Here is a 20523-nt window from a genome sequence, read left to right as displayed (position 1 = left end):
GATGCAGTGTGCCTCAGAAGACTGAAATATAAGTTCTGGCAATACTGGTGATCTGATAGAAAACAGACTAATAAGGAAAAAAGCTGATAAAATCAATAATGATATGAAATTTTCATGTTGCAACCATCATAGTGACCTGTAAATTGACTGAGGGTGTATATCAGGATTTTTGATGATGCCCATGTTTTTATTCACTATGTTTTCATTATCATTATTTAATGAACATTCCTCTATTATTTTCTCAGCCTATTCTGCCAAGCATCAATTAGATGCTTAATTGATGCTAACTGAACAGAATGTAATACACAGTGTATGCTGACTACAAATATTTTCTATCAATCATTACTAAGATGTGATATTACAACATCCTACATGTTTTTTTTTTAATTTGCATTATATTTCAAAATACACTACCTTCTTCGCTCCAGAAGAGAAGATTAAGATCTGCATGATAACTAGCAGCAATTCCTTTATGAGTATTTTCAGGTCTATAAGAAAACAGACAAAATTAGAGATATAAAAATTGTATACACTAACCACAGCAAAATTATTACTTGCTTAAAAACAGCAAAGGAAAAAACACCTAACTTATCTATATGCAAGCAACTGATTTTTTGCGACTCGGTTAAAGCTGAAAACAAAAAATATAATGCAATTATCTTCAATTTCTATACCTAAAGTGATGAAACTGAAGGAAGATATAGCCAAAACCATGGAAAAATCTGGATTTGATTGAAGAAAAATCAACAGATGCACCACTTCAGACCTTTGAACACAAGGAACAGCCAAACTTTCTGTGAATAGTGAAAGTAAATTAACACAACCTCAAAGTCACTTCTCCTCTATTGGGTATACCAGACAAGCCCAACATTAGCTCCAACAAGCATGAACAAGGATGATGACTTTGCCAACTGATAGAAACAAAAACAAATTGGTGATGAAAAGTTCAACATTAACTGCAGAGGAATCTTCATCACGTGTCATATCCATCCAGGAGGTTGACTAACATATTTCTCCGCCAACTACATTTCTGTGCCTCCCTCGTGCATTACCTAATTCCTTTCGAGCAGAGCTCACACTGAACACGACCAGATGGCAAATAGTGGGATGGCCTTCTGATAAGAAGCCTAGCTGTAAAATAAGCTGGACAACGAGACAATTAAGCATTCACAGACCAACAGCGGTACTGCTACCAGGGATAGTGGGATATTTCTTAACAAGATTATCCAACTAAAAACACCACACAACCCTATGATCGCAATATGATATGGCGAGCCAAAGTGCCATTAAATCAGTGAGCCCCTGGGGAGGTATCAAAGCAACGCCTGTTCATCAGGTAGATGCACGGCGAAATGTGACTGTACTCCATGTTAGATGCAGCCTAGATACAATGTATAGAAGAGATAGCGTCTTCACCACGTTCTCCTTATATCCATAGTCAACCATGAATCATACCAAGAACTTGAAAAGCAATGAAATAGTTTATGTTGTGCCCATACACAAGAGATTGGTAAATCAACCTATAGTACATTAGTACCGTGTATGAGTAGTGGGTTGGGAAAGGAGGAACTTGTTTACATTTGATTTAAATGAGTGTAAATTGTATTCCTTGGGAAACACGGCAGGTGGGAGACTGTTCCACAGTGCAACAGTTGCAGGGATGAAGAAGGTGGAAAAGAAACTTGTTCTGCTTGTTTTTAGGTGTACTGTGAAGGGATGTTGAGCAGCAGTTGCACATGTTCCAATGAGATTAGTGGAGACTGAGTGGAAGAATTATTGATGTTATTTCAGATGAGAATTTCCCATGGAAATATTTGTTGAATATACATACTGCAGAAACCATATGTCTGTTTGAAAGTGGAGGGGGAGAGTTGGTAAGAGATGGGTCATTAATAAGTCTAATTGCTCTCCTCTGTATTGAGTCAAGCATTCTGAGAGAGAGATTTTAGGGGCCCCACCCCATATGTGGGAATGATATTCAATAGCTGTGCAGATTTGTAATTTGTATAATGTCAACAGCTGTTCAGGGGTGAAGTAATGTCCTGATCGAAAGAGAATCCTAGTTTTTTTGAAACTGAGGATGAAATGGTTGTGATGTGTTTATGCCAGGAAAGATTTGGTGTGAGGGTAATTCCAAGAAGAGAGATCTCAAACTGTCTGGGAATTTAGGTATCGTCAAAAAGGATACTGGGGAAAAAATGGTTATTTTTTTATGGTAAACGGTACAGAACTGGGCTTTATTAGCATTGAAATTGATGAGGTTATCCAAATCCCATTGTAGGATGGCTTGGAGATTGGAATTGAGGGTGGTGATGGTTGATATTCTCTAGGTTGAGGTGGTTGGGCAAGATTTATCAAATGCAAGTGAGGAGTGTAGTGGGCTGTCGTCTGCAAAACTGTGTATTGGGTTGGGGATCAATTGCAGTTGGTCATTGACATATAGCAGTTGTTGGATTGCCAGCTTTCTGTCTGGACACACACAATGTGTGTGTCCAGACAGAAAGCTGGCAATCCAACTACAGAAATTCTGGGTCAAGACGAATGATGATAGTTTGCTTAAGTGGTGGATTGTGCCAGACCCGGTCAAAGACTTTGGAGATATCATGTGCAACCACTTGAGATTCGCTGAACTTCTCCATGGCATTTGTCCAGAGAGGAGTGACATATGTGAGCAGATCTCCCCTTGAACGGCAGCAGCGGAATCCATACTGGTGGTCATTTATTAGGTGATTGTCTTCAAGGTAGTGTAGGAGTTGGAAATTGATGATTTTTTCCATTACTTTTGACAGGAGTAAGGTAAGCGAGATAGGGTGGTAGTTGGACAGCAGTGACGTCACCCTTCAAGGGAATGGGCTGAATATAGGCCAATTTCCAGTTTGTGGGATTGATTCCAGTGGAGTGAGAGTGTATATATAAGTGACATAGTATAGGAGTCAGTTCTAGTGTGCAAACTTTCAGGACAATTGGGGGGATAATGCCTTCTGGCCAGGAGACTTTTTGTGTCTATGGACAGTATTTTTCTGATCTCATCCTGGCAAATGGATATAGGGGCACTGTATGTTGGTTGTCTGGAATGGTTGGGGGACATTTACCATCATCAGTTATGCATGCACTGGAAAAAAAGTGTGAGGCCAGAAGATTGGCTTTTTCTGTGGGTGATGATGCAATAGAGGGTATGATAAGGGCGGGAGTAGTGTTGGACAGAAGTTAAGGACCAATCATTGGCAAGAGACCAAAAGGCCCGGCTGCCGTTTGGACAGGCCACTAGTTTCCTGCTTTTTGCACTTTCGAGAGCATTGATTGTTTTTTTTTTCCCATCTATTTTGGGCTTCGGTATAAGCTTTAAAGGAGGATGAGGTTCTTGATTTCAGCCAGTTGTGGTATGTCTGGTGTTTCATCTGTACAGCCTTGGCACATCTTTTGAAGAACCAGGGTTTCATTAGGGAATGGCAGTTCATAGTACTGTGTGGAATGTATGTTTCCATGCTGGTGAGGATTACTTTGGTAACAAGTTTGGTGCATATGTTTGGATTGGAAGGCTGAAAGCAATAGTCCCACCATGGAAATGTGGCATAAAATTTGGCACTGTTATAATGCCAAACTACTCTTGTATGGGAGTATCTGTGTAAGCGTTGTTGCATGGGGGAGGAGATAAGCACTAAATTGTGGTCAGAATTGCCCAGGGGGCTCACTACTTTCACTGTGTATTTGGAGGGGTCATTGGTGAGGAAGAGATCTAGGTTGTTTGGGATATCTGGTATTCTTGTTGGCATTTGAACAAATTGTGTAAGGTCGTTAATGATGGCAAATGTTTCAGTCTCTGTCTGCAAGATTTGTACAACTGGAGGAGGAAAGCCAGTTAGTGTTTTGGATATTAAAATCTCCTAGGAGGATAATTTTGCTGTTGGGAAAGTGGGATTGGAGAAAGTCAATTTTTAAGGAGATGAAATTAAAGAGCTCAGAGTGGTTGGTTGCATTGGGGAAGCGATAGAGACAGTAAATGAATTTGACTGAATGAGGAAGGGATATTTTCAACTAAAGAAGGTCAAAGTTGGGTGTTCTCTGGCAAGGTATTTCAGAGCAGATGTAGGTGCAGACACCACCCTTGGAACAAAAGTTAAAGAGTGAGTAGTTTTAGAAGGTTGAGATAAATAGGGGAGGTGAAATTTGAGTTTCCGCCAGAAAGAATAGGTGGGGTTTGATAGACCGCATTTGATAGACCGATTGATAGACCGATTTGACCGCAAGGATCAAACATATTGCACATTTCCTATGCAGTGCCTGCATACTGATCTCCATGGTGGCTGCTAGTGCCATCACTTGGTTTTTGCACCAGTTCATCTTGTCTGTATTCAATGATCCAACTGTTGTCACCATTTTGTTTTTCTTCGAGTTGTCATTGAAGCTGGCGTCTTTGTTCCATTTGTGCAAACAATAAATCTGGTTGAGCACATATGCGCAATTGGGGACAGGTGTCTTTGAACTTGTTGATTGCTGTTATTAGTTTTGATGTGCTTGTTGGCATGTCGCAAGTCACTTTTACTAGGCATGGAAAGTTCGTTTCGTCTTTTCTATTATTTACAGGCCTGAAATGATGGCACCTGATGATATTCTTAGAATCGATAGTGCATTCTTCAGCTAATTTGTTGATGTCATCTTTTAATGATTTTCCGTTTTCTGTCAGAAAGTTCAAAATGACGGTGTTGAATTTTTTTGTTTTTGGGCTCCATCAAGTCGTTTACCACTAATGCGATTAGATCAGAGAGTTCTTTCGAGGGCAAAATTGAGCTTTGCTGTCAATTTGTTCGAGCTTCACTGCACATATTTTGGAGGTAAAAGTTTCATTTAAAGCATTGATGTGCTGCTCGAGATTTTCAACACGTTTACCTAGGTTCAGAAGTTGTTTTATCGAAGGGAGGCACTGCAAACAGAAGAACAGCTGGTTAAGTTCGATAAGTAGCTTTTGCGCAGATTCGTCTATTTTGGAGCAGGAAGACTGCAGCAAGTGGCAACAAAACTTGCAGAATATACCCTTTTTTCTATCTGTGACACCAGTTTTGCAGCTGTGGCAAGTAATAGGTTTGTTGGCGTGATCAATGGCACTGTGCTGGTGAGACATGGGTGCTCTTTCACCATTTGCTTTTGTTGCTGCCATTTTTGCTGCATATGGTAGGCATAGTGAGCACTTACATGTGGCTGATTTAGAATTGGAAAGAATAGCTGATTTAATGCACTTATAAGTACTTACAGGTTGTGCAGAAGTATTCCACTCCTTAGTACCTGCTGTTAAGGTTTGCGTTTGATGATTAATTCGATGAAAAACACTCACGATAATGATAAAATGGGGAGCACAAGTTTGGAGAAGCTTATTCACCGACGCCACCTGGCAGTCATTTGGTGATTGGAATCATAGCAACCACTACATTACTTGAAAATGTGTCAAGACAAGGTATTGCTAGTGCAATGAATGATGCTGCTATCCCAAACCCAAATAGGAGGATAGCAACAGATGAAGCCTTTCTAAGATATAGAAGTAATACCTTACGAATAGCAATATGTCAGAACATTGTACCAACCTGGAAAACTTAACCACCTTCTCCAAGAAAAGGAAAATATGAGATTAGAGATTATAGGACTTAGTGAAGTAAGATGGGAAGAAGCTGGAAAAATTCAAAGAAAAAACCATACAATGGTTCATGGATAAGTTTTAGTGACATTTTTGTGATCCAGTCCATAATGTCCCATGCAACTTGAAGTTTTTCTGATCCAACTTTGGCATTCATATTTCCCATTATGATAGAATAATGGTGAAACTTGCAGTTAAACCTTTTATTCTAGTATCTGTCCCTACTACAGAACACCAAAAGAATAAAATTAAGGAATGTTATGAGCAAGTTCAAGAGGCAATTTCAATAACAAAACCAGATGACATATTGCTAATAATGGGAAATATGAATTCCAAAGTTGGATCAGAAAACTTCAAGTTACATGGGATATTATGGAATGGGTCACAAAAATGACAGAGGAGACAAACTTATCCAGTTTTGTGAAGAAAACTGCCTTGTGATAATTAATACAATGTTCAAACACCAACCAAGAATAATTTCCTATTGGAAGAGTTCAGGAGACCTGACAAGAAACCAAACTGACTACATCATGATAAAGGACAGATTTACAAATTGCATTAAACAAGCAAAAACATATCCAAGAGTAGACATCAACATGGATATCATAATCCAGTAGAGGCAACAGCAAGATTAAAATTAAAAATTCAAAAAGGGAGCAAGACAAATAAAAAATATGACACCAATATTTTCAGAAGCCGGTATAAAAGATATGTTTGCACCTGAATTCAATAAAAACGTGAATATATTTGGTAATATAAGTGTAACAAAACAAACAACTCAACAGAACTGGGATGTCTTCAGAAGAAACATCGACAAAGGTATTACTAAGAAGAACAGAACTGAAAGGAAACTGTAGATGACTAAGGAAATACTCAGTATATTGGAAGAAAGGAGAATGCTGAAAAACAAATCAAATAATAACAGAGTGAGCAAACTCTCAAAAAAACAATGCAGAAAAGCAAAGGAAGCCTGGTATGCAGATAAATGCCGAGAAATAGAAGAACTGGTTAATGCACACAAAGAAAGAGACTTAAACAACAAGATAAATGAACTAACATGTAAGAAAAGTAGGGGGAACAATATCTTAAAATCACAAGATGGCAAACCCATCATTAGTAAGGAGGAAATATTATAAAGATGACAAGAATAGAGCAGTCATACTATGCATAAAGAGAAGAAAAACCTAAAACACACACACACAACATAGATGGTCCTGATATTCTTGCTAGTGAAGTGTATTAATGCAATATAAGGATTAAGGATGAAATCACAGCAGAAATGTTAAAAAGCTCTTCATGATATAGGCATAAATGCTTCTACACTAGTATGCAACCAAATTTACAACACATGATATCTCCCAAAAGACCTGAGACACTACTTTCATACCCATTCCACAATGCTGCAGAATGCTCAGAGTATAGAAGAATTAGCATGAGTCATGTTGCTAAAATACTAATAAAAAATATTCTGCAAAGAAACAAATGAAAATTCAACTGAGAAATAGGTGAAAACCAATTTGGATTTGAAAGAAAAAAAATGAAACAAGAGATAGTATTTTCACTCTTAAGAACAATAACAAAGATATCTAGAAAAAAAAAAAAATAAATAAAGACATTTATATAAGCTTTGTAGACTACAAAGCTTTTGATTCAACCAACTAAATGACACTGATCAGGTGCCTCAATAAAATCAGAATAGATAGCAAAGACATAAGGCTGTTAACAAATCCAGTTTAGTGTTTTGACTAATTTCTATCTTATTCCATATAAATTTATTCAGTACATTTACTACTATACCAGCTTTGTTGATTCTGTTGTCTATTTCCATATTTAATTTACCATCTTCACTAAAAATGGCCAGCCTGGTTGGCCAAGTGGTTAGCAGTAGATGGCATTGGTGTGTAGATGATGATGGAAGTGCAGTTCATTGTAGGTAGTGGACTGAGTGGTGGAGACGGAGAGTTGTAGGGCAGATGCCCACATGCGATCCTGGCATGGTTGGCCGAGTGGTTAAAGTATCTGCTCACAGTTAAAAGGCTGCAGGTTTGAATCCCGCCATGGATGTTTGTGATTGTCTGTGGAAATACTAGTGGTGGTGGTGGTGGGCAGAAGATGGTGGTGTAGTTGGTGGACTGAGTGGTGGGGGGACACTGGGTGTTGTGGAATGGATTCCCTGTCTCGATGAGTCTTTGGACTCCCTGGAGGTGTCACGTAATAATAATAATAGTATCAAATTAAACATCCCTTCACAATCCAACACCATACTCGCAGAACAACTTTCTCTTCCTTCATTCCAGGTGCTACTCTAATCCAGGAACAACCCTCTCCTTTCATGTGATTCCCAAGGAATACAATGCACAAGGCCTTCAAGATTTAATGTAAGCAAATTCCTCCTTTCCAAGTCTCTTCCCATAACAGTATTAACATACTATAGTTTGACATTTTAAATAAATATAAATAAATAAATAATAATAAAAACAAAGTTGATCGTGATATCCTCTTGGGTCTGACTCTCACAGATGAGGTCTCAATAAAGATCAAAACCAGTCTGGGTAATGAATTCTCATAATGAACAGCATTATACACTTCCAAAAGGAAGTGTGCTTTGAATTATGGGATATTAAAGCAGGTATACACAGAGTAGACTCATGAAGTATAAAACGTGAATAACTTCTTTTGATTATTAATTTAAAAATTTTTTTTTTCCTCGGGTATTCTAGGGAACATTGTACAATAATGTAATAATTCTTTAAACCAATTATCAATATTATTTTTCAGAATTTGAAGAATCCAAAACAACATAGCTATCAGTCATCTACATCAGCACTTCTTAAACTTTTTCCACTCGCGACCCTTTTTCACCCGAGAAAATTTTTACATGACCCCCGGGCACGCACAGTTTATTCTCAATATGATACAATGTGAAAAGGAAAAAGAGATTTATATTAAAAATTAAATATTGCAAATTATGGTCTTCCAAGTCTCTCTATCATGAGCTAATTGGTATATGTCAGATGGAGTTTTGCTGTTCAGCCTGCTGATGGTTTCACATATGTATTGCCAAAATTGTTTGCATGGTCTTCCTCTACTGCGTTTGCCATCTTCTGGTTTGTACAGGATGAGAGATTCCAAAATGGGTGAGACTTCAGGATGTCTGAATTGATGCCTAAGCCATCTGAGTTGTAGTTTATTGACTATACTGACAAGTGGTTCTTGCTTAGCCAGAGTTAGTGACGCAGTCCATCCAGGTGTATCCAAGGATCAGTCTGATGGAGTTTTTTGCAGTTCAGCCTGCTGATGGTTTCACATATGTATTGCCAAAATTGTTTTCATGGTCTTCCTCTACTGCGTTTGCCATCTTCTGGTTTGTACAGGATGAGAGATTCCAAAAAGGGCAAGACTTCAGGATGTCTGAGTTGATGCCCAAGCCATTTGAGATGTAGTTTTTTGACTATACTGACAAGTGGTTCTTGCTTAGCGAGAGTTAGTGACGCGGTCTATCCAGGTGTATCCAAGGATGAGTCTGAGACAAGTAGTTTCAATGGAGTTAATTAGAATTGTAGTTTTTTTTTTTTTTTTGGTGCTTATTGTCCAAGTTTGTGAACAATACAAAATGGATCTACTGGTTGCATGGTATAATCTTAATTTTGTCTTTAATGATACCAATGATGATTTCCAGATGGGGCAGAGTTTGTTATGGAAGACTAGAGCCAGCTGTTTACATTTTCTGATATCATTTTTCTGTACTGCTGATGTACGATCCAAGTTATTGGAAGTCCTTTACTCTAAAGGTTTATTGTTGATATGAAGTATAAAGTTTCCACAACCTATCGAGAATACTTTGGACTTTTGGATGTTGATCTGCAGACCAATAAGTTTAGCCTGTGCCTTTAGTAGACAGATGTTTTTGTGCATTTGTTGCTTCTGTGTCAATAAGTACAACATCATCAGCAAAGCTAAGATCAGTTATTTGCATGGTGTGGGTGGATGTTTTAATGTTAAAACCAAGATCTTATATGTAATTTTACCATTTACATAAAGAATTAGAAACAATAGCGTCAAATCTGAATTAATTTTTGGCGCTGCACATTCAGAAACTTTTTACTGTTGCCAAATTTTTCACGACCCCCACATTTGGTTGCCTGACCCACAGTTTAAGAAGCTCTGATCTACATAATAGTACACAAGCACTAAACTATCCATGATTTTAATAGGACTGTAAACTCTTTCCAGAAAAATACCTAGGCATATATAATAATACTAAAATAAAGGGCCAAAAGACTTCAGTTCAATGATGCAAAATTACATAAGCAGAGTGAATATTAGATCCAGCATTATTTTCAAGCCGAATGTAGAAACTACGAAAATGTCATAAGTTGACCAGAGAGCTTGCAGGAATACATTCATTGGCATTCACAAGTTTCTTTAGCATGGACTACTTAAAAGACATAGGCACTGCCCAAGCATCTATATATTTGCCTTTTATTAGTCCACTTTGATAAGGTTTCACTGGCCTGACAACTGTTTCGAACTGGTTGATTCTCTTCAGAGACCAGCAGAAACCGTAAGAGAGCAAAAGCTCTCATTCAGTACTAAGGAACTTGAAATGTATTTTTCCTAAGTGAACTCTGGGTCGGTGCATAAAAGCAATACTAAAATATAGAGCCAAAAGGCTTCAGTTCAGCAATGCAAAAGAGAACCAACCAGTTTGAAACAGCTGTTAGGTCAGTGAAACCTTATTAAAGTGGACTAATGAAAGGCATATATATAGATGCTTGGGCAGTGCCTGTCTTTTAAGTAGTCTACACTAAAACAAATCTAATTTAGTGTAACTCGTCAATGCCAAGGCATGTAGTCCTGCAAGCTCTCTGGTCAACTTACAAAACTTTCATACTTTCTACATTCAGCTTTGAAATAATGTTGGATCTAATATATACTTTGCTTATGTAATCTATAATAATATACTGCTTGTGCAGTAAATGATGCAAAAGCCAAACTGGATGAATTTAAAAAGTTTGGGAAAAAGACAAGCACAGCCACATGGCATACTATATAGACAAGAACTAGGATCATTACATAACTAATTGCCAGAAGAACCAACCATGAATTGCTCAAAAATTACCATTTGGAGGAAAACCTCCTCTCATGACTTTTTCAAGAATCCACCATAAGAGAAATTCTGGCTTATTGCCATATGACAACCAGAAATCATTATTTAGATGTTATAGGCCACAATTCTCTCTCTCTCAGCAATGCAAATTCTTCCAAGCAGATTGCTGCAAGACATTTAATAAAGTGAAGTAAGAAGTAAGGAAAAGAATGCATGCTGTTACATTCACATGTTTCAAGATTAATGGCATGAAAGTGATTTTTTTTTTTTTTTGCGATGTTTTGTTTTGTAAGGCTAACAGCCTTAAAATTAACTTTAAGTAATTTTCCCTCCTTAAGCATTCAATCAATATAAAAGTAACATTATGGCAGCATTAGTAATTAAAAAAAATAAGCAAAATTTTCCTGTGAAGGAACAGGAATGGTTCATTTCTTGGCCATTTTTGGGATACCCCCCCCCCCCGCCACACACACACACCTTCCAAAATACTGTGCATTACTGATGCGATTACTGAATGATATGAGAAACATGGAAGTTGTCCAGAAGAAGTGCTTCAACTTTGTAGTACATTACACACCTTACTGCACAAGAAGTCTGATTAACACTAGCTGCTTTCAGCCATCATCATGAAATTCCTGATATATCCTCAGGGGGAGTACAAGATAATTACGATAGTATTATATGAATAAAAATTACACCTTTACTAACTTCCGCTCAACAATTTTTCTCCAAATTAATCTGTTTTCAAGATTCCAATATTATCAGATCTTATATTTCTGTCTTTTAAGGCACTTTTTACTGTATCAATCTATTTACATCTTGGTCTTCCTCTGGGTCTTTTCTCTGCCACCCTGGCAAAGGACACTTTTTTGCTAATCTTTCCTCTCCCTGTTTTGAATCTTCTTTTTGTGATTCTGTGAATTACTGTACACACAAGTAAGCAGAGAGAGAGAGAGAGAGATTGAACTGCACTAATTAATGATCTCTAATGTCTGTTACTTGGGTAACGCCAAATAGTCTACAGTGAAGATGGTGCTGAACTTCCCCTTTAGGGCTTCTGGCCAAAAAAGCAAGGATTTATTTCAATCTACCAGACAGAGGGTGCTCACTACAGATAAGCCAACTCAATATTCAAACCTTGAATATAACAAAAAGCAAATTTCTATCTAAAATGCTATCAACTCACTCAAAGTGGATTTTTTAACTATTCAAGAAACCAAACACTGAAAATACTGAACAATTGCAGTCTAGAGGAAATATTCAAGGATTCAGTTAATCATCCTAAATATGGAATTGCGACCTAAATAAAAGAGATATTGAGAGTTGCAAACTCATGATGAATAACAATAACAGCATATACTCAGCAACTATCCAAACAGCTAACATCATAGTCATGAACATCTACAAACCCCTCAAATGCCACTCTAATCAATTTACAACATCCAAGTATGATACTCGGAGATTACAGTGGCCATCACAATTTATGGGTTCATAATGAAAATAATAGTAACGGTGAACACTCGGTGGAATGGATGGAAGACCAGAAGCTTAACTTAATATACGATGCTAAAGATACCGCTATCTTTTAACTCTAAGCCAGATGACATAGAGCAGAGTTCCGAAACTTTTCCGACGACAGAACACTTCTCAAATTCTGAAATTTTCACGGAACACTTGGTTATTTAGTAATGTATTAATAATCATCATTATCATCAAATTCCTGCCATGTACCCTCAAGGGGGTGTACAGGATATGATAGTACTACATGAAAAAAATTACATCATTACTAACTTCCTATCTACAATTTCACTCCAAATCAGTCTGTTACTTGTCAAGACTCCAACATTATCAGATATTATATATTTCTATTGTCGTAGCACTTTGTACCGTATCAATCCACCTATATCTTCGTCTTCCACTGGTCGTTTTGCTGCCTACCTGGCAGAGAACACTTGTTTTGCTAATCTTTCCTTTACCATTCTGTTTAAGTGACCATACCACCTGAGATTAGTTCTGCTAACGCATTCCTGGATGCCAACAATGTCAAGTTCTTTCCTAATATCATGCATTCCTGGATGCCAACAATGTCAAGTTCTTTCCTAATATCCTCATTTTTAATATGATATTGCCATTGATGCCATCTGTTCACACCTATAATCTTTCCCAGGACTCTCATATCTGCGGTCACTAGTCTTTGGTCAAGTGTTTCACTTCTGACCCAGCTCTCAGATCCATAAGTTAAAACTGGTTTGAACACTGTCTTGTATACAGCTAATTTAGTGTTCCGACTAATTTCTTTCTTATTCCATATGAATTTATTCAATTGACTTCCCACCATACCAGCTTTGCTGATTCTGTTGTCTATTTCTATATTTTATTTTTATATTTAATTTAATTTAGTTTAGGCACTATTAAATATATATATACTTAATCGTGCCTAAGTAGCTGAAATGTTTTACTTGTTCCACAGGTTCTCCATTCACAACACACATTTTCAATGATTCTGCCTTTCATTGTCTTTGTCTTTTTATTGCTGACCTTCTTACCATCTATTACAACAGGTATTCAATTTAGTCAGAGAATCTTGCAGACTTGTAGCGGATTTATTTAGAAGTATAACATCATCCGCATAGGGCAAAGTGCTGACATTAACACCTCCAATTTTCATATCATGTTTAATACCACTTTCCTTCATAATGTGATCCATATAGATAATGAATAACAGAGGGGGATAATGTACATCCTTGTCTCACACCAGATTTAACATTAAACCATCTTCCTGTACTTCCTTCAATTCTAGCTGCTGACTTACAACTCAAAATAAGACTAAGTATTGCTTGATATAATGCCCCATTGACACCATATAACTGTAGCGTATTGAATAGCTTCTCTCTTGGCACCTTGTCATATGCCTTTTCCAAATCGACAAAACTTAAATACAGATCTTTGTTATATTCCCATGCTTTCTCGACTATTTGTCATAAAGTGAAGATCTGATCCTAACAGCCTCTATTTGGTCTGAATCCAGCTTGTTCTTCACCAAGCTTTTCTTTCCACAATTCTTCTCAACGGTTCTCAAGTATACTTGCATAGATCTTGCCAGGAACACTCAATAGGGAAATACCTTTGTAATTCTCACATTCAGTTTTATTTCCCTTTTTATATATGGGTACTATGAGAGCTCTACTCCAATCATCGGGAATTCGTCCCTCTGTCCAGGCTTTCTGAACTATGCAATGCAGCCACTGTAAGACTCTTATACCACCATACTTCAGCATTTCTGGTCGAATATCATCTACCCCTGCTGAATTTCCACATTTCAAGCCTTTGATGGCTTTTTCTACTTCAAGCATGGATATGTAATCTTGACTGCATGCCTGTTCAGTGTTTTTTTTTTTTTTTTTAACACTGTGCTGTCATCACTGCTTGTTTCATTCAGCAGTTTTTCAAAGTAATTACTCCATACTTCAAGGATACCTTTTTCTACCATTTTCATGTCACTTTTATCATCTCTAACTCCTTTTACAGCCCTCTTTCCTCCATTCCTAAGCTTCTTCAACAACCTACAGAATATTTTGCCACCTTCTTGATATTTATTTTCTATATTCTTGTTAAAAAGTCCTCCCAGGACTTTTGTTTAGCTAGTTTTACACAGTGTTTAGCATTCTTGCATTTGTCTCTGTATTCTCTAAGAGCACAAGCTGACTTATTTGACAGGAACTTTTGATATGCTTTCTTCTTTTCCTTCACTGCCTCTTTAACTTCCTATATCCACCATGGAGTTCTAATTTTTCTATCCTTGCAGACAACTTCACCACATGCCTCTCTAGCTGAATCAATCAGGGATTTATTCAAGGCTTGCCACTGAACCTCCAACGTTTGATTTCTGTTCTCAAACTCTTTCATTTTTTTTTTTCAATAAACTTTGTGTATTTTAGTCTACAGTTCATATCTGAGAGCTGCTCAACTTTTATTCGCTTTAAAATTTTCTTACATGTTATTCTTTTCAATATGAAATTCAATTTTATCCTGCTCAAGACTAAATAGTGATCACTTCCAATTTCAAATCCTCTGTACATTCTGGTGTCCTGCACAAGGGAGAAAACATCACTATCAACAATAACATAGTCAATGAGACTTTCTTATTCCTTGCCTCTCCTTCTCCTCTCCATGTGAATTTGTACACATTTTTATGTTGGAAAATGGTGTTAGTAATAACCAGTCCATGTCCTGAGCAGAAATCCAACAGATATTTGCCATTATTATTAGTTTTGCTCTTTTCTCCAAATTTTCCAAAAATATTTTTTGTATATCTCATAATCATTTCCTACTCTGCTATTTAGATCCCCAACAAGGACCAACTTTTCCTTTTTCATTGTGTCAGTTGCTTTTTCTAAAGCATCAAAAAATTCCTCCACTTCTACCTTAGTAGAACCTTCTGTGGGACCATTGGCACAAATAAGTCTCATTGTTCAGTTCCTCATTCTCATATTTGCCCATATTACTCTACTCGAGACTGACTGCCATTCAAGAACATTAGCCTCGTATTTTGTGTTGAATACTATGGCTACTCCTTCTTTTCCTTGATTGTCATTGCCTAAATATAACATTTTGTATTTATTGCTCAGAAAGGTCTCACCAGTTTTTGTCTTTTTTGTTTCAGTCACCCCTATTATGTCGATCTGGTACTTATCTAATTCCTCAGCTAGCTCAATTTCTTTGCCATTCAGGCTTCTTATGTTGACAGTAACGATCTTTAACTCTGGTGATGTTGAGTTTGGGTGTTTTTTTCAGATTTGTTCCAGTAGCTGACTTTTCGCTGTTCACCCTGGTTCCCTGGCAAAAACAACAGGGGTCTTGTTTAACTGGACGATGCCCCAGCCAGCATGAAATTTTGTCATGTTGTACTATCATTTTTTATTTTGGTTTAACTAATAAGAATACAATTTGGTCAGCTAAATCCCAAATTGCCAGCCCATCCTCATTCGTTCAGTATCCAAGTACATACCCAAAAGGGTGCACCACGAGAAGGTGAGGATTGGACATTAGGTCAGAAGTCCTGGTCGGTTCTCTGAATTCCTTTAAAGGGTATGTGGAGGTCTCCTCTCAGTTATACAGCTTTGACCTTTAAGCACTCTATGTATTAATAATTGTTAATTTAGCTGATTTTTATTATTAATTAATAACTGATTATTAATTATTAATTAATTAAACATCAATTAAATAAAAACATCATTAAATTTGTGCTGATTTTCATTGACATATCCCATTCTGATCACCAAAAATTTATAATATTATTATAAGTACTTATGAGTGATTGCAAACTTTTTCTCCTGTGTGCTGGTAGTTTTCCCCTCCTTTTGTACATCCTGGAAATCGGTTTGTAGGCTGGTGGTGGATGACTCACTATCTGTTGCATCACAAACACCTTAGATATGAAATTTCTTATTATTAAAATTAAACAAAGTCCCTTGTCTCTTATTCATAATAAAATTTAAATCTGCAGGCCTATTACTTTTAAAAAATCACAGCACAATGGTTTCAAAACTTTCACCCTACAATACGAACTTGCAAAAAAAAGTATTCAGTATTACTAGATTTGAGAACCGGATACAAACTACCTTGATCTTCAATTTTAGTGGAAAAATTTTCTTTATACTTCCTTGCTGACTGGTCACTAACATTTGCAACACAGATGTTATTTCTTTTGGTTTTAAGAACAGAGGATATGCTGCCCATTGTTGTAATTGGCTTGCAGGCAATTTTTATGATTGGTCATAAACAGTGGTATTATCTTTCCCAATTGTTGAAAGATTTCAATGTGTGAAAATTAAAAATAATTCATGAATATTTCCATGTTTAAAAATATACCACCTGGTCAATTTGCTACACAGATGTCATATCCTTCAGTTTGGAGAACAAAGGATACATCGCCCATTGCTATAATTCGCTTGCAGGCAAGTTTTATGAGCAGTCATAAACAGCAGTATTCCCTTTCCCAAATGTTGAAAGGTTTCGATGTGTGAAAATTAATGATAATTCATGAATACTTCGACGTTTAAAAATACACTGCTTGGTCACTAACATTTGCTAGACAGATGTTATTAGGCATTCTGAGTCTGAGCTTTTCGACATTTTTTCATTCATTCATTTTCAAGGCCCAACTTTCCTAACTGGGTTGTGGGGCCAGCAGGTGCAAGAGGAACTTCCAATGGTCACAATCCTCTGCCACCAAGCTCAGGTGTTCTGGTAGGACTCCCAAACATGTCCACCCAAGGATTGGGGTATAATCGATTCAGTGAGTCCTTGGCCTTCTGGGAAGCCAGCGGGCCTACTGGGGAGCCTCTCTTGTGACATTCTGAGCAGGTGCCCATACCAACGTAACTGTGATCTCTCAACACGGAGAAGCATCGGTTGAGTATTGAGGGTTTCCCAAATTGCAGAGCTTCTGACTCTGTTGAGTTTTGTCAGCCTCACAACCCCTCGAAGGAATCTCATTTCAGTCGCTTGGATTCGTGTCAGCATTCTTTCAGTCATTACCCATTTCTCATGACCATACGTCAGGATGGGAACATATATTGTATTGAAGACAGCCAGCTTTGCATTCTGGCTTAACTCCTGCAACATTGCACTTGCTGAGCCAATCTGAGTATCTAGCTCTTCGTCCCACTTTCCATCACTCGTGAATATGGATCCAAGGTATTTAAACTTCTCCACCTGCCTCAGTGGAACTCCACTCACATATAGAGTGCACTGGGATGGTTGTCTCAAGACAAAAAAAAGTTTTGGCCACACTGATCTTCATTCCGGCTTCTGCACAAACAGCTACAAACCTATCCGGGGGGGGGGTCTGCTGGTGGTCATCTGTGGAAGAGCTAAGCAGAACTAGGTCATCTGCAAAAAGCAGACGCCCAGGGCAACATCTTTGAATTCTGACACACTCAGTGCCTCGGCTGCCTATCAATCCAGTCCATAAATATTATTAAAAGGAGGGGTGATAGAATACACCTTTGGCAGAGGCCAACGGACACTGTGTAAAGTTCAGACTTTGTGCTGTTTACCCTGACACAAAACTCCGGGCTTTCATACAGGGACTTGATGGCAGCTAATAGTTGGCCATCCACTCCATACTCCTGTACTACTTGCCAAAGCTTATCCTGAGGAACCCAGTCACATGCTTTCTCCAAGTCCACAAAACATGTGACAGTCTTGGCATATTCCCAATATTTCTCAAAGACTTGCCTTAAAATGAAGATTTGGTCAGTTTTGCTTCTACCAGGACGAAAGTCACATTGTTCTTTCTGGAACTTTGACTCAACTATGCTCCTGCTCCTTCTTTCCAAGCCCCTAGCATATACTTTTCCAGGCAGGCTGAGCAGAGAGATGCCACAATAGTTGCTGCAATCTCTCTGGTCTCCATTCTTGAAGACTGGTATTATTATTATGCTGGTCTGCCATTGCTTTGGTGCTCGCCCACATATCTAAGCAGCCTGACACACTTGAGTCAGCCAGAGACCCACCCGTCTCGATTTAAGGCTTTTAGCATTTTGGTCCGAATTTTATCATCACCAGCAGCTTTGCCCAATTTTAGCGATTTTATTGCTAAATGAACCTCTTCTCCTGTGAGACTAGTCATCACCCTGATCTGCATCTCTTGGATGTCCACAACTGCTGGGCCACCTGGGTTAAGAAGGCTCTCAAAGTATTCCCTCCCTCTGTGGAGGATATCCTGCTCGGTTGCTAAAAGTGCACCATCAGAGACCTTATTGCCCTTGCTGTGCACGATCTCCTCCATTGAAAGCAGCAGATGGTCTGCCAGAATACTTTGTTTGCATTTGCATAGGATGAGTCTAATCTTTCTCCAAAGGATTCCCAAGCCTTCTGCTTTGCTATCTTTACTGCCTCAGCAGCAGCTTTTCGTGCCTCAGTGTATCAGAAATGCATCGCAGGTGATCTGACCCTAAACCACTTTTGGTAGGCCTCCTTTTTTGCCCAGACAGATTTTTGGACCTCTTGGTTCCACCAAGGTGTCCTTTTCTCACTGCCCGTCGCCAGGCCGAGCCGCTTTCTGCCACAGCATGAGAGTGCAGAGGCAGTGACAGCAGTTCTGAACAGCTTCCACTCCTCAACATCTGTAGTATGCTTGGGAATCTCTGTGAACCTAAAGGAAATGTCATCTGCAAAATTCTTCCTCACAGCCTCATCTTCCAGTGCCTCCCATTTCATGCAATATAACTGCTTAGGCCTACCAGCATTGATGATAGCATCAGGTTTCTGAAGCCATAGAGTGCAGACAAGGTGGTGGTCAGTTGACAGTTCTGCCCCTCTCCTCACACGAATGTCCAGCACTGAGGAAAATAGGTCTGCTGAGACTATAAAGAAGTCAATCAGAGACCTTTGTCCAAGTGTATCCATGTACCAGGAATACTTATGGACTTATTGGTGCTGAAAGAAGGTATTCATTATGGACAAGCTGTTACTACAGCAGAAGTCCAATAATTTCAACCTGTTCGTGTTAAGGTCAGGGTCTCCGTTCATCCACGTCTGGTATCTGTTCCAACATGTGCATTGAAATCACCCATTAGCAGGACTGATTCCATGTCTGCCACCCTGTCAAAAGCAGCATCCACTTCCTCTAGGAAGGCAGAGTATTCTGACTCCAGATTAGGTGCATAGGCTTGCATCACAACCAAGTCGTGGTTTTTCATCTGGAGCCTTAATACACATACCCATCCCCCCAATGGGATCCACTCAGCAACACAGTCTGACAGCCAGGGGCTTGTGAGTATCCCCACACCTGCCTGAGCAGACATTGCCAGGCTCACACCAGAGTAGTAGAACTTCCACCCCTCATCCAGGTCGACAGTTCCAGAGCCTTGGTCAAAGAAAGCCTGACTAAATCTATATGGTAGCGCTTGGCATCCTCAACCAATTCCTTCTCCTTCCCTGTCAGAGAGAAGATGTTCCAGTTGCCTAAAGCCATAGTCTGGCGCCATTGCCATTTCCGTCCTTTTGCAGAACCATTTCTTGCATAAGATAAAATAACACAGCAAAATAGGAAAGATTCACCCGTAGCCCTCGAATACTCTAATAGCATTCGGGTGAAGGAACAATAAGATAAGAAAGAAACAACAATAAGAAAGAAAGAAACAAGGAAGGAAGAGAAGGGACCAGTCTACAAATAATATAACAGATGTATATTACATGAAGTAAGGCATGGTCTGGCATCAGTTACCTCGGGTTTGCTGCGCCCATACTCACTAAAGTGAGCCCCTGAGGTAAAAAATTAACGATAATTCATGAATACTTTCAAGTTTAAAAATACACGGCTTGGTAACTAACATTTGCTTCACAGATGTCATTAAACGTTCTGGGCCTGAGCTTTTCGACATATTCACGAATATTATTCTCCTCAGAATATTTCCACTATAAAATATTTATTCATGAAAAATGCTTAGAAAACAAAAATGAAAAATTCCAGGAGAACTTCTCGTGGAACATAGTTTGGGAAACCCTGACATTGAGGATAAACTCCAGATCTTTGCTTTGTAACCAAGGATCATCATCATCATCATCAAAGTCTCATCATAAACAGAAAGGTTCTTGGGTCCTTCCCAAATAGGCAGCACACACACACCAATCTTATATTCTCTAGGAAGTCATATATGACTTATGTCGTCTTTCCCAAATCCTAGATGGAACTTCAATATGGCAGACTAGAAGATCTTTGCTGAAGAAGTAGATGCCAATATTAGGTGGATAAAACTTACATCCAGCAATTATGGCA

At 38.4% G+C, this 20523-nt stretch overlaps 1 protein-coding gene across 2 annotated transcripts in view; it reads right to left on the bottom strand.

Moving 5' to 3' along the window:
- The window catches only part of LOC150110586 (DNA (cytosine-5)-methyltransferase PliMCI-like), a 678915-nt gene that overhangs the window by 223643 nt on the left and 434749 nt on the right, over window positions 1-20523 (bottom strand). For both annotated transcript variants that reach the window (XM_090399829.1, XM_090399828.1), the window contains exon 23: window positions 415-488. In XM_090399829.1, coding sequence (XP_090255955.1) covers window positions 415-488 — 74 coding nt within the window. The remainder of the gene's footprint in view (window positions 1-414; window positions 489-20523) is intronic.

The sequence above is a fragment of the Typopeltis vanoorti genome, chromosome 1 (genome assembly GCF_054136105.1).
Source record: "Typopeltis vanoorti isolate ZY-2024b chromosome 1, IOZ_Tvanoo_1.0, whole genome shotgun sequence".
Taxonomy (NCBI): domain Eukaryota; kingdom Metazoa; phylum Arthropoda; class Arachnida; order Uropygi; family Thelyphonidae; genus Typopeltis; species Typopeltis vanoorti.
The sequence above is the reverse complement of the archived record's forward strand: the minus strand, read 5'-3'. Positions and strand labels throughout refer to the sequence as shown.